Below are 12,707 nucleotides of genomic sequence, written 5' to 3' on the forward strand. Positions count from 1 at the left end.
TTTGTTTTATTCAGCAGCAGCTGTGCTGCATACAACCGTGGCCAGATCTGCAGTCTGTGTGCTCCCCTCGCCCTTCCAACTCCCACCAGCTCCAAGGGGATTTGCGGTAAAGGGGCTACAGGTACTTACATGCATCACCCAGGTCAGCCTAATAAACCAGCCCGAGCCAGCAGGCTGTGAGCCCCGGACAGGTAGCGTGGATCAAACATTTCCCCTATTTTGCGGGCAAAGGTATAAATTAGTTTGTGTTTGTGTGTATAATAACTGTGTCCTCACCGCTGGTTGCAGAGCTGACAGGCAAAGCAGTCCAAATGGTAAACATTATCTCTGGCCCTCATCACCATCTCAAAGGCAGGGATCAGTTTACTGCAGGCAGCACAATTCCCGGTGGTACCAAAGAGCCTGCCAAAGAAGCACAATCATTAGAAGCCATTTTAATTAAATGGTGGAAGGACTAATTAAGTGTAATTAGCAGTATCAAATACTGTATTGCACCAATAAATAGAAGTTGCAGTCTCCATTTCGCTGACCAACCAGTGTGCGGGAACTTGGGATAAAACTGCCTGGTGAGCAGGCTCCGATTGTCGAGATGAAACTTCATTTGGTTTGTAAGCCTAGGGCTAATTTGCTGTCTAATGGAGAACAGCATTAAACACTTAGAGCACTATTTTGGGGCTCACAAAATTTCGGTCAAAAACTATCTGCCTCTCTGCAGCGGCGGGGTAGGTGCTCGGAGCCGCCCGTCCTCCTCCGCCTGCGGTTGCCCCATCTGCGCTTGGCCGCGACTGAACAGAAGGATAGGCTGGCAGCCTCTCGCGGCAAGACGCAGAAGACCTGCAAACTTTGCCAACCCTGGCAGGCAACGCTATAATATAGCTCGGGAAGAACCTCACTTACCTGCTGTTCAAAACGGAAAAGCACAATTTCTCTCGCGATGAGCACAACAGCATTTTGCAAGGCATCTCGGAGAGCAAGCCCTCCTCCCTGGCTGTGCCCCCCTCCTCCCGCCTCCACGTCCCTCCCGGGAGCCAGCTAAGCCCTTCCACCGCGGCCTGAACAGCATGCTCAGCCGTTCCACTTCAGCTCCTCGGTCCTCCAGGACAGCCCTTCAGCACTGGAAGCTTTGCCATTTTCATCTTGGCTTTCACTATCTGTCTCCCCAGATGTCTGCTGCTGTTACAGCTCTCGCCAGGGGACTCAACCAAGACCGCAGCATCCTTCCCCCGGCCCCCTTCGCCGAGGTGTCCCTGCAGCCCCCTGCGCGCGCCACCGCGACGACAAAGCCACACGAACCAGCCGGGGCACGTATCGACAGGCCGACAAAACCAAATTGCACCCGAGACTGTGGTCAATACGCGTGTGGTTAGTTACTTTGCTTAGGAGATGATAAAAATCGTATTCTTGGGGCGATGAGCCTCGAGACGTACGGTTCCTGCTGACCATTAGCTCTGCGCGTGCAACGCGTCGCTGCCCGCAGACAGATTTGGGCTTGCGGTTTGTTTCGAGCCATTGGCTCTGGCTGATTCCACAACACGCAGACGAGAAGCATCAGGAAAATCTATAACCAATTTCTAAACCTGCAATTTGCCAAGCTAATCAATACTAATTATTACTGGCCAGTAATTGTGAATTAAAACACCCAGCAATGTTATAGAAACCTCCACGCAACTCTCCCACCCTCCCACAGCGCTGTGCTACCAAAGTCAGCTTGCTCTTCAGCTATAAAAAAAAGGCTACCCTTATTTCTCGTTAGAAGTGGCATCAGTGGTCTTTCATTAGGCCCAGCTGGAAAACCCCGAGACTTGCCATGAAGAAACAGTACTGCATTTTCCCTGAAAGTTAAACTACGCAAACCAAATGGAAACACTTCTGCAGGACAGAAAAAGCGCAAAGGGAGTACCAAAATTTCTTCCCGTATGAACTCATCATACGAGGGCTGAAAGGCAGGGTAAAATCCCAGCTACATAGTCTGCGCCGGCCAACTCAGACCATGTAATCGGTACCGGGGCAGTCCCATTCTCCCTGCAAGCTGACTCCAGCTTGCTCCTGCTCCTGCTCCCGCAGGCAGGGGAGGCAGCTGAGCGCAGTGCCTGGCTGCCTAACGCCAGCAGACCGGACTGAAAAAATGTGGCACTGAAAAGCGTACAGGTCTCCACCCTGAAACGCCCTGGCTCTCATTCAGCACCCGCTCGCAAATCAAGCCATTAATACAGACATCCCTCCCTCCCCCAGCGTAGCTGCCCCCTTCTACGGTACCTCACTTGGGCATAGCAAAACCTGACGGCTTTTGCCGGAGTTTTGCCATTTTCCATAAAACCAGGCATCTGTTTTTAGAGTACCCAAGTCACAGCAAACTCAAAAAATAAGTCCAATACGTGTTAGGCAGGGAAAGTGGGAGGTTAATCCTAGATTTGCTCTGTGCCCAGCACTGCTACATGCACAAGTATAAAATATCCATTATTCATTAGCATCACAGTTGTGTGGAGCTCAATCTAGATTAAACAAAATAAAGGGGCCCCAGACAGCACCATTTGCATTGTTAAGCAGGCGCTTTTCTTCAGCCTTCAAATAGGAGACTTTTCTAAATGGAAATGATGGGGAAATTTGGACAGATGTTCACTTAACTATTTAAACAGTTAGCTTAAGAAACATGAAAAATGTATTTGGCATCGTATTCACCTGTCTCCTTTCAGGGGTTTGGGGGTAAACCAATTGTTAAACAGCTTTGACTGTTTGCATAAGATCTGAAGCTTATGTTCTGTCCAGCTGAAATCGTGTTGCCTTCTAATGTCTACATAAATGTAGCTTCCAGCTAGTCAGCGTGCTAATCTTTTTCTCTTCTATCAAGTTTCACAGTCCTCCATACCCTCCCTTTCCCAACAGATGAACATTTCACACGTATTCTAGCACTTCTTAATTTTAATCTGCTTTTCAGGGAGTGACTTAGAGCCCTTGTATATTCACCATGCTTCTAAATATACACCGTAACTTGTAGCTCAGTGAACATGAATTTTTTTTTTCATTCTGTTGGAAGAAAAAACAAAATGAACACAGGCTTTTGCCTTTTTTGTTTGCTTGTAAAAAACCTGCCACGTCTGATACCTACTTACCCAGAAGCTACTTGAGCTGAAACTTTCTGAGGTGGGGAGCTTAACATTATTTAGAGGAGGGAGAGAAGACAAGGAGCAAGAGGAAAATCTTCCACCCCAAGCCCCATCTGCGGTTAAATTTAAAATAACCCCACATGAACAAACTGATCTGCATTCTGTCCCCCAGACACCTTCATAACAGATGCAATACTCTCGCGCACATTCACACACACAAAGTTGAAGCACATTAGAAAAAAAAAAAAAAATCTATCAGAAGATGCTCAGCATCTACTTACCAGCTTGGAGCCATTTGCATAAAAGAAGCTGGAAATACAGAAAGGTTTCAGTTTGGAGTTGTTTTGCTGCTTCTAAAAAACCCGGGTTTTTTTCATCTCCCTTTGAAGTTAAAAGGCAACAATTTTTAAGTACAGATTTATTCCCCCTTATGTAACAGGAAGACCTAGCCAGCTTGTAAATAAGCATAGACTATGCAGATTTAAAATTTAGCACAATTAAACTTCTAGCCTGTGGTAGTAATTATGTTTAATGGCTCTTAGCCTGAACTTAACCATGTCTATTGTTGTCAGCCAGTCTAAAAGCAGGAGTTTGTCCAAGGACAATTTTCTGTAGTTTATAGGCACACTAAAAATCCCGCTACGTGCTGTTCTCATTGGCCATTGATGTCAGTGTGTATAGTAAAAATTAAAGCTAATTGGCATACAGGAGCAGCAGTGAATGCAAATGAATTAATGGGAAAAGAAGAGAGCGCTCCTGGAAGTGGTAGGCAACTGTCAAAGGATGCTTTTTATGTAGTCTTGTCTGGGCTAAAGAGTAGTCTTCTGCACAATGATCCAGACCTCACCAGCTCCATGAATACACCTGAAGTTAACTCAAACTATAGTAAAGTCACAGCACCCTGTAGGTTTTTGGGGAAAAAAAAAATGGTAAAGAGTCCTTACCGTAGGGAAAACAGTAAGAAACTTCTCATATGAACACATTAAGTTTAGCACCTTTTAACAAATTTTTCCGTTTCTGACCAAAATGTGCAGGGTGGCTAACCTGAGAACCTGATTGCCTATTTCTGTCACCACTAGGAAAAACAATCTGTTTTAGTCATTGCCTACAAGGAGAGAGAGAGTCCCCGTTTCTTCTCCTCTCTCTAGCCTGGTGTCTGACTAGCTAGCAGCTTGCAATCGAGAAAGAGGGAGAAAATCTTCCCTCCACAGAAAGAGTGAAAATCTTGGAGCTGTTGAGTTCACAGGAGACAAAAAAAGAGGAACCAGGACAGGCACATATAAATAATGAGTGGTACAGAAAGGATAGGTTGGGAGTGTCAATTGGATTTTTTTTAAACAACTCAAGAATAAGACAAGTTCAAAATTAAACAGCTGAGTTGAGACTGATAATTCCCTAAAACAAGAGGCTTTGTCAACACTGAAAGGCAAGAATTATGAGTTGAAAAAGGACTAAACACTTATCTACAGATAAATATCTAGATTTGTAAATATTGTGTACAGCTACATATTTCTCTATGTATTTGTATATCCAGATTGTCTGGATATACAAGTTTTTGAAGAGCTACCGAACCCCATGCTCATATCCTCTCCAGCTAGTAGGTGAAATAGGTTTTCCCATACACCTTCCCTCTATGCCTGCTGCCATTTATTTCCTAGCTCCATCAGGACCCGCTGTAGAACACGACTTGCTTTACGTACCTGAAACTCATCGTCATGAAAAGAAAAGGTTTTGCCTTTACCATGTGAAACAAACCAACAACTAGTCTTCCAGTGAGGACAGCTCTTAACAGCTTGCAGTCAGTATTTTTCCCATCTGTGGATACTAGAAATACGCTGAGCTACAAGTCTGATTTGACCAAAGTACTGAATATTCCAAGAATTGCAGGGAAAGCCTGAATGTCGCTTAAAAAGATTAAACGTATAAGCTTAAAAGCAACTTCAGACTCAAGGTTCCCAACTTCCTTGTAATCAGCCTTTGTGTAATATTCGGAGAAAGCCTTAGCGATAGGTGTTTCAGCATGGGAAATACGTATTAGCTGGTGCACCCTCCTATCTAGTACACCGTTGTCAGTGCTGCAGTGGAAAGTCCTGTCAGCTGAAGGAAAGGAAATGCATTTTGATACTAATGAAGTTGGTCGAGCTGTCCTCTCATGAAACCTTCAAGTTCAATCCCAAAGAATTTGTGTCTTGTGTGCCAAAGGGTTTGGCATTCATGGATAGCATAGCGGGAGGAGTTGAACCAGCGTGGTACAAAAAAGCTCTCTGGTCAAGTGACCTCACTAGTTCAGAGATTACTGGGCATAAACTTCAAGGTTGCTCAAGGGCATCTGTTTTCAGTTGAAGAACGCATCTGAATGTTCACTTCTTTTTACTCCTTTGGTCTCTCTCTCCATATTTTCAGCAGATACTTACAGTGGGGCTGGCACTCTTAGCAGGGAGAAGTCCAAGTCCTCCTCCCCTACCCCAGCCTTCTTATGGTATAACTGAAGCCGCTGACCTTAACCCCCATCTTGGCTGTCTGGGACACTGCTGAACATACGTGCAACAATGTCCTCTTAGGGGAGTTTAAAAACAGCAGTCAGAAAACTGCAGGGTTGAAAGTGCTAGAGGCACGCTAGTATACCACAGCCGGGCAGAATTACTCCCCGTAAGCTTTCCTCCTCACTGGGAGGTTGTGGAGAAGGAAAAAAAAGGGGGGAAAAAAGCAAATGAACAAACCAAGCATTGCTTGTTTATCCTGAAAGGCATGGGCTGTGAGAAACTCCTGGACCAGCTACTATGGAGAAAAAAAAATCTGTGCTTTAACATCACAAAGCACAGCAATGTTGCCAAGACACATTGTATTTTGAGCCTAATTAATCCTCCTTAATCTGTATAGATACCAAGTGTAGAAGTGAGGGTATCCTACATAGCATGCCAGACGCTCCCTGTTGCGATGCAAGAACAGTACTTCAATTTAGCAACATTTTTAGGCTCTGAGCAAATACCATTTGTTCAGCCACGCTGCATTTCTACCTCTTCTCCCCATGCTAAACGTGCCCCTTGAAAAGCAGGCAGGGCACTCTCTCGGTGCATGCATGCACACTACACTCCTCTGGCCGAAAAAAATCCCAGAGACTCTCCTTGCTGCTTCAAAGGTGTTGCAGCTTCTGCAGGCTGAAGCTACATTCGGAGTACTAGTGATGTCTCTGGTAGATTAACTTACATTCTGCTAGTTATGGCATGCGCTTCTCAGTTCCTGAAGACTTGTGCTTACACGTCCAGCCGTGGTTTAATGGTTTGGCTTAGGGCCTTCGTTACCGGCTTGGGGAAGCCTACCAGAAGGAGGGTATTTGCCCTCGTCCTCCTGTCCCAGAGAGCAGGGTGCCTCTGTTTGTGCAAGATCGCTTTTCATACCCGCAAAAAAATTCAACCCTGCACGTTTGCCAGATATGGAACACTTCATCTAAAGGGCTCCCAAAGCGATTCGCTAACAGAATGAACCCACCGGGGCATTCGGAGCAGAGCAAAAACCAGCATCCAGCGACTGGAAACCCCAGTACCGGGCAGGTGACTCGTTTGGACTAGGAGCTGCGCAGGGCGGATGGAGTCCAAGCCTCCACGGCACAGACAGTGCTGAGGGGTGCCCGTGCCAAGGGACATCTCCGTCCCTCAGACGGGGCGCGCAGGGCTGCTCCGCTTGCCACAGGCACCGCCGCCACGCTCAGGTTGCAGCCCCGATGCTGTGCTGAGCTTGCAGCACTGATCAAAACGCGGGAAGTCGGGGGAAAGAATTTCCATGAAATCCACTGAGAACAGCATCAGGACTTCCCGGAAAGCCCTTCTCTCTTACTGATTCGCCATCATTTTTTAATGCACGTTTGAGCTTTCTTTGGAGTCTAATTAAGGCCCTAATCAGTTTAAATGATGAAAATCTTTCCCAACACCAGCATATCAAACATGCAGAAGCAACAGTTCTGCTCCTGTCAAAGCGAGCCTGACTCGCCTTCGCTCGTGTGAGGGCACCATGCTGAGTAGAAAGGAAAAAATCACATTCTTCATCAGCACTTCACAGTGAAATTTAAGTTGTCAGTTCCTCCTGGGAAATCCTGATGCAACACCCAAACCGTCCCTGTGAACTGGAGCTTGGTGAATGTTTAATTACGCCCAGGAACAAACACACATTGCTGCGTGGGGGCTGCGAGGAGCCATCTGAGCTGCCTGCTAAGCTTCTCTGTCCCAGAAGCAGTTTCTTCAATAGCATTTGCTTATCGAAAATAATTAGAGGTAGGAATGCTGGAACTGTGATTATGAAACAAATGGTAAATCTATTTGCTCAGACGAAATGTATCGAAAGATACATCTAGACACAGCTGGAGACTGAGGTGATACCGCAAGGATAACAACTCCAGATCCAATTTCATCTTTCATGATTAAAAAATGAGCAAGAAAGTGTTTTATGAAATGTGAAGGTTAACAAATGTTCCCTCACAAGCAATGACGACAGTTTATCTTTTGAAACAAATGATCAGGCCATGGTCTGCGAGCAGCTCCTGAAATACGTTTGAAAGATTTTTTCCAAAAACCCACCGAGGACCCGCGCACGCCGCCAGCAGCCCGCCGCACTGCCGACACCTCGGACAAAGCCGGCTCCAAAGGCAGGCCGACGCAGCGGGGTGGGAGCCAGCCGCGCTCCTGTCCCGGCGCCCTGCCCCACGCCGATGGCAGGAGTCCAGAAGTTCATCCCGGCCCCCGAGCCCTGCAGTGGCCGCAGCCCAACGACGCCTGCCCGCAGGAGGGGTGGCACAAGCAGGGTCCCAGACCGGCAAATTAACAACCACTTCAGCTGAATTTCTAAGCCGCCCCGAATATTCCAGGAGCCCCTTCTGTCTATAGGTCAGCACCTATACGTTGCGGCCACGGGGCAAGCGGGAGCCTGGTGCTGGGTGGTAACGGCTGGGTCTTTGCAGCCACCGCGGGCAGGAACGGGCACGCTGCGGGCTCGTAGGTGGACACTGAGCAAGGGGAGGGGAAAGCACGTCTCACCAGGTAACGAAGCATGTATTCCTAAACAACACAATCGGCTCACGAGCAAATTCAAAGAAACGTTGGTCTATAAACAGGTTATGAAACGCCATGTTTTTTCTCCTGGTCATTACGCAGCAATATTCCTTTTGGACTTCAGATATTTACATTTATGGGTGCAGAATCAGACTACCTTTTAATTTTTCACATGATGGTTGACCTACTAAATATCAGTGCAATGTTCACCCTGTTCTTATTCAAAGGCAGGTGGAGGAAGTGGTCAACAATAACTGCCTTTGCCTGTCCTCCAGATGAAGTACTCCCTTTATGGTGCAAGTACAGTCTGAATTACGAAAACTTATTTTTAGGAATGAATTCTGCTAAAATTTGACTAGTAGAACAAATACCGCGAGTTGTTTAACGAGGAAAAAAAAAGATGTGGATAGAGGCTATAAAACTATTACAGTGAAGGAATCATATAATGATGGGAATGGGTAATTCTCCACGAAGAAAAATTCAAATTACCAGGAGTGAAGAGACAGTAGAGAAGATGGTGATGGCAACTTCAGTTCCTTCTATTAATAGAACTAATAGTTAAAATTGAGAGAGAAAGAAATATTACGTGTAGAAGGCAACAGAAGATGTTTTAAAGTAAAACAATTGCTTTATACTTCCATAAAATATGGGACTGCATAGCAGTGCACTTATTCCTATCCTAGGACCCTGAAAGGGTTCCTTAGCATCAGGAGAACAGAACTCAGGAGTTCGGCAGAACCCCCCCAAAACCAGTATAAACCTAAATTTACTTATTAGGGAGAACACAAAACATCATAGCTGCAAAGCTAGCTAAACAGCTGAACGCTAGTTAACAACCGTGTTACAGAATTAATATTATTCCTTCCTACCCGAGTCTTGGTCAAATTTCCTGAGATATGACAATTATATTGTTCTTCCCAACAAAAAAAACAATTAAGAAATATTTCTAGTGGTCAAAGCTGCTATAATGGACTAAATTCAGATAGGGGAAAAATATTTTAAGGAAAGGCCACATAAGCCTTCCCTCCACAATTTAACCATGCTGCACCAATAGCAGCAGACTCCCCTTTTGGTGGGCCGGGGATTATTCTAACTCGACAAATGGAGGCTCAGGGGCTACGAGACCCCTTTCAGGCACAGAACAAGTTGGTTTCAGAAACCACGCTTAACTGCTGCTGGGACAGAAGCTGCACGGACATGGTCAAACACTAGCCCCAACTCTTGCCTTCTGTCTTCCATGTCATGAATTGCCGTCTCTTCTCAAAGATGGGACGTGGACCATTTCCTGGGGTCTGCAATTCCTGACTTCTTTCCCACCTCTAGCACAGGCTTCTGCTGTGCCCCAGAAAGTTGTGCCATCTGGGGACCAGCGAGAAGATCACAGATTAAGCTTTTCCACCTCAAAGCAGCATTCTCAGCATAAATCAAGGAAAGAAAGAAAGAAAGAAATGCTCTGCAACTGCAATGATAAAAAGGTTCTTCTAAGTTTAACAGCATCAATACTGCTCTCCTTCGGCACTTTAACGTGTCTGATTTGATGCTGCACATTATTTTTGTTATGAAACTAGAACAAACCAAAATCAATACGGTGCTCATTAAATGGACAAAACATGGGGTAGCTCATAGGTCTCAAAAAGCAAATGTAAATGGGAATCACCGCCCAGCTGAGTATTTCTAGTAGGGTTCTGTAATGCTGAATATCTATTTTTCAGGTCAGATTTAAAAAATAAACACCCACCCCCCACCCCCAACACTGTTTATCAAGTGCACAAATGACCAAGTCTAGAGAAGTGATATATAATGGAGAGGAGGATGACTGATGGAGAGACCTGGGTCGCTTGGCAAGCTGGGTGAAAACAAGATAAAGAAAAGATAAACAACGTAAAGTATAAAGAAACATTCCAGAAACTAATGCACCCTATGCTTTCTGGAAGGAAGACTATTCCTGGAAGAAGCTCTCCTGAGAGGTTTTGGGGGTCCTTGTGATGATTAGTACCTCACACGACCCAATTGTGATACTATGATGAAAAGAAATTACGCAATCCTCAACAAGGGAAGATCAAGAGCTGTTATATTCTTCATTGACACATCAGAATTATGTCCACAACACAGAAAGAGTACAGCTGAACTGAAGGAGGGTCAGGGAAGAACCAAAATGCTAATTTGGGGTTAGAAATCTGTGTGTTAAAGAACCTTCTGGAGCTCAGCTTTTTCAGCTTAGCACAGACAGGGTTAAGGATACTTCCAGAGCGAGTGACTTTTGGCATTAGTAAACACTCAGATTTAAGCAAGGTAAAAAAATTATTTCATGACATTGAAGATAGTTAACTCTTTCCTCGCCACACCCTTTCCACAGGCTGCTTATCCTGTCTTTTGCCCTTCAGATGTGTTCCACCCTTACCCAAGCTCCCCCTCACTTACGTTTTGGGGACACATCCCACCTAAGTCGGTGTGGACCTGCAACTGCTGCCTGTGTGGCAGAATTTCTGCTGAGACATTTCATGTGTGCCCTGGAGAGTTTCAGCTCAAACAGGAGCAAAAATCCTCATGTGGGCAGGATGCTCTTGTACACTGCCTGCCTGAAAGGCAAGGTGGCAGCTCCCGTATGGCAGCTAATAGACTTATGTCTTCTATTTGGCTCAGTGCTTAATCTCTCATCTTTAGAAGGAGAAACTTGTTTGTTCAAGTTTACTAAGAAAATATTTACTAAAGATTTTTAGGAATATGTTTTACTTTGAAACACATGAAGCATCTGATCATTGAGACTAATCTAGCCAGCCTCTGGACACCACAAGGTTAGACAGCATTTTACCTCCCCGTCTTAAAATGGCGTGTTGTTTTTGTTTTGCTTCAGATGTGTTCGCTAGTTGAGGTTGCATAAGACATGCTATCAGTGCTTTAGGAAAAAAAAAAAAAAGAACACACACACATTAGCAGGAGATCAAGTACGTTCTTCCAAAGGAAAAACAAAGCAAAACTCAAAGTGTTTTGCAGTGTGACCCTCATAAGAATGTTTGCATTAGGCCTGCTATCTTATTAAAATTCATTTGTGTTTATATAAAGTATTTTGTACAAAACCCCCATACACACCAGGCAAAAAGTCCCATGTGTTATGTGTTGCAGACGCACACTGACAGGGTAGTTCTAACTCGGAGTTAGTGATGGTCTCTGCAGACTTCCTCATGAGGAAAAATTTTTTGAAGTTGATCTGTAGTTTTGGAGTGTTTTGCTGTTTGCTTAGGGAAGAGATGAGAGCCCCTTGGGAGGAACCTTACTCAATATAAGCACTACAAGTCTATCTAAAAGCTATCACTGCAAAAGAAAAGGTAAAGGTTTGGTCAGGACTCAGTCAATATGCAGGACTATAACATCAAAGATATGCGAGAAGAATTAACGGCCTTTTCCTAATTTTCTCAGGCAGCACTGTTTGTTCTTGTCAGTTCATAATAATAGTTAAGTCATGCCCTCCTCCTTCTACCTTGACCTAAAAATAGGATTCCACCTCCCTGACTACAAAATATGTTAAGTGCAAATAAAAAGCCATGCTTAGACAGAGGAAGAAACTCCAACCTCTTCTGGGCAGGGCTGACCATGCACAAGTACATGTTTTCATAGTAGAGGTTTAGAAAGACAAACAGCTGGCAGCGCACTGAGAGGCTTTGGGAAGAGCCCACGTTACGTTCCTCTATTTACCTCAGGTAATCTCTGCGGCAAAGAATGAGATTCGCTTTTGTGTAAAGAGTTGATCCAACCTCTCCGAGACGACAGTCACAGCAGGCACACTTTAGACAGTCTTCATGCCAATACTTATCCAGAGCCTTCAGCAGGTACCGGTCCTTGATCTTGCGGTTGCAGCCAGCACAGCCCTTCTGCTTCCCTTTGGGTTGTACGGATAACATTGGCACACCTGCAAACAAAGCATTTCGTTTAGAAGATATCCAAACAGCTTGAATAGGTTGCCTGCATTTGGGGTAGCACTGTGAGCTATAGGTATATCTGTGAGCAAATACTGCTCCTGGTTTCATTACAAGGAGTTCACATTGCAAGAAGCTGATAGTCAAAGGAATTTAAACTTCATTTGCTGTCGCGGGTTAAGTGGGAGTGCGACACTTGCAGGAACACAGCCCTTTTTTCCTAAGGGTAGGGCTGATACAAAGCACCAGACTTTTTTTAATTAACATCTTGCAGCAGAATAAACTGGCTGCAATTTCAACATTTGGTTTTTTCCCCTCGTTACCGGTACCCTTGTGTTGTTAATTACCTGCCACAGGCAATTACGAAGATCAGAAGGGTCATCACTGTACGTACCCCCAGTCTAACATCTTGGCTGGATCAAGCTTGATGGGGAAAGGAGAGGAGTGGCTATAAAAAGATGTGGTACACCACTGTTTTTCCTCTCCTGTGAACCCCGCTGGTCACAGAGGCCTCAGTGAAAGCTAGAAATGTTATTCAAAAGCCCTTGTGGATGGCTGAGAATAACCCAACCAGTGGCCCTCTACCACTAGTGGAGCCACACTCCTTAAGCAAAGGAGAGCTTTCCTTCTCCTCTTGGACTGCTGGA

At 45.2% G+C, this 12,707-nt stretch overlaps 1 protein-coding gene across 5 annotated transcripts in view; it reads right to left on the reverse strand.

The window, feature by feature from the left end:
- The window catches only part of LMO1 (LIM domain only 1), a 64,096-nt gene that overhangs the window by 5,905 nt on the left and 45,484 nt on the right, over nucleotides 1-12,707 (reverse strand). For all 5 annotated transcript variants that reach the window (XM_030039353.1, XM_030039354.2, XM_030039355.1 and 2 more), the window contains exons 2-3: nucleotides 11,840-12,053; nucleotides 277-402 (exon numbers count right to left, since the gene is read on the reverse strand). In XM_030039353.1, the coding sequence (XP_029895213.1) occupies nucleotides 277-402; nucleotides 11,840-12,053 (340 nt within the window). The remainder of the gene's footprint in view (nucleotides 1-276; nucleotides 403-11,839; nucleotides 12,054-12,707) is intronic.

Source organism: Aquila chrysaetos, chromosome 16, assembly GCF_900496995.4.
Source record: "Aquila chrysaetos chrysaetos chromosome 16, bAquChr1.4, whole genome shotgun sequence".
NCBI lineage: Eukaryota > Metazoa > Chordata > Aves > Accipitriformes > Accipitridae > Aquila > Aquila chrysaetos.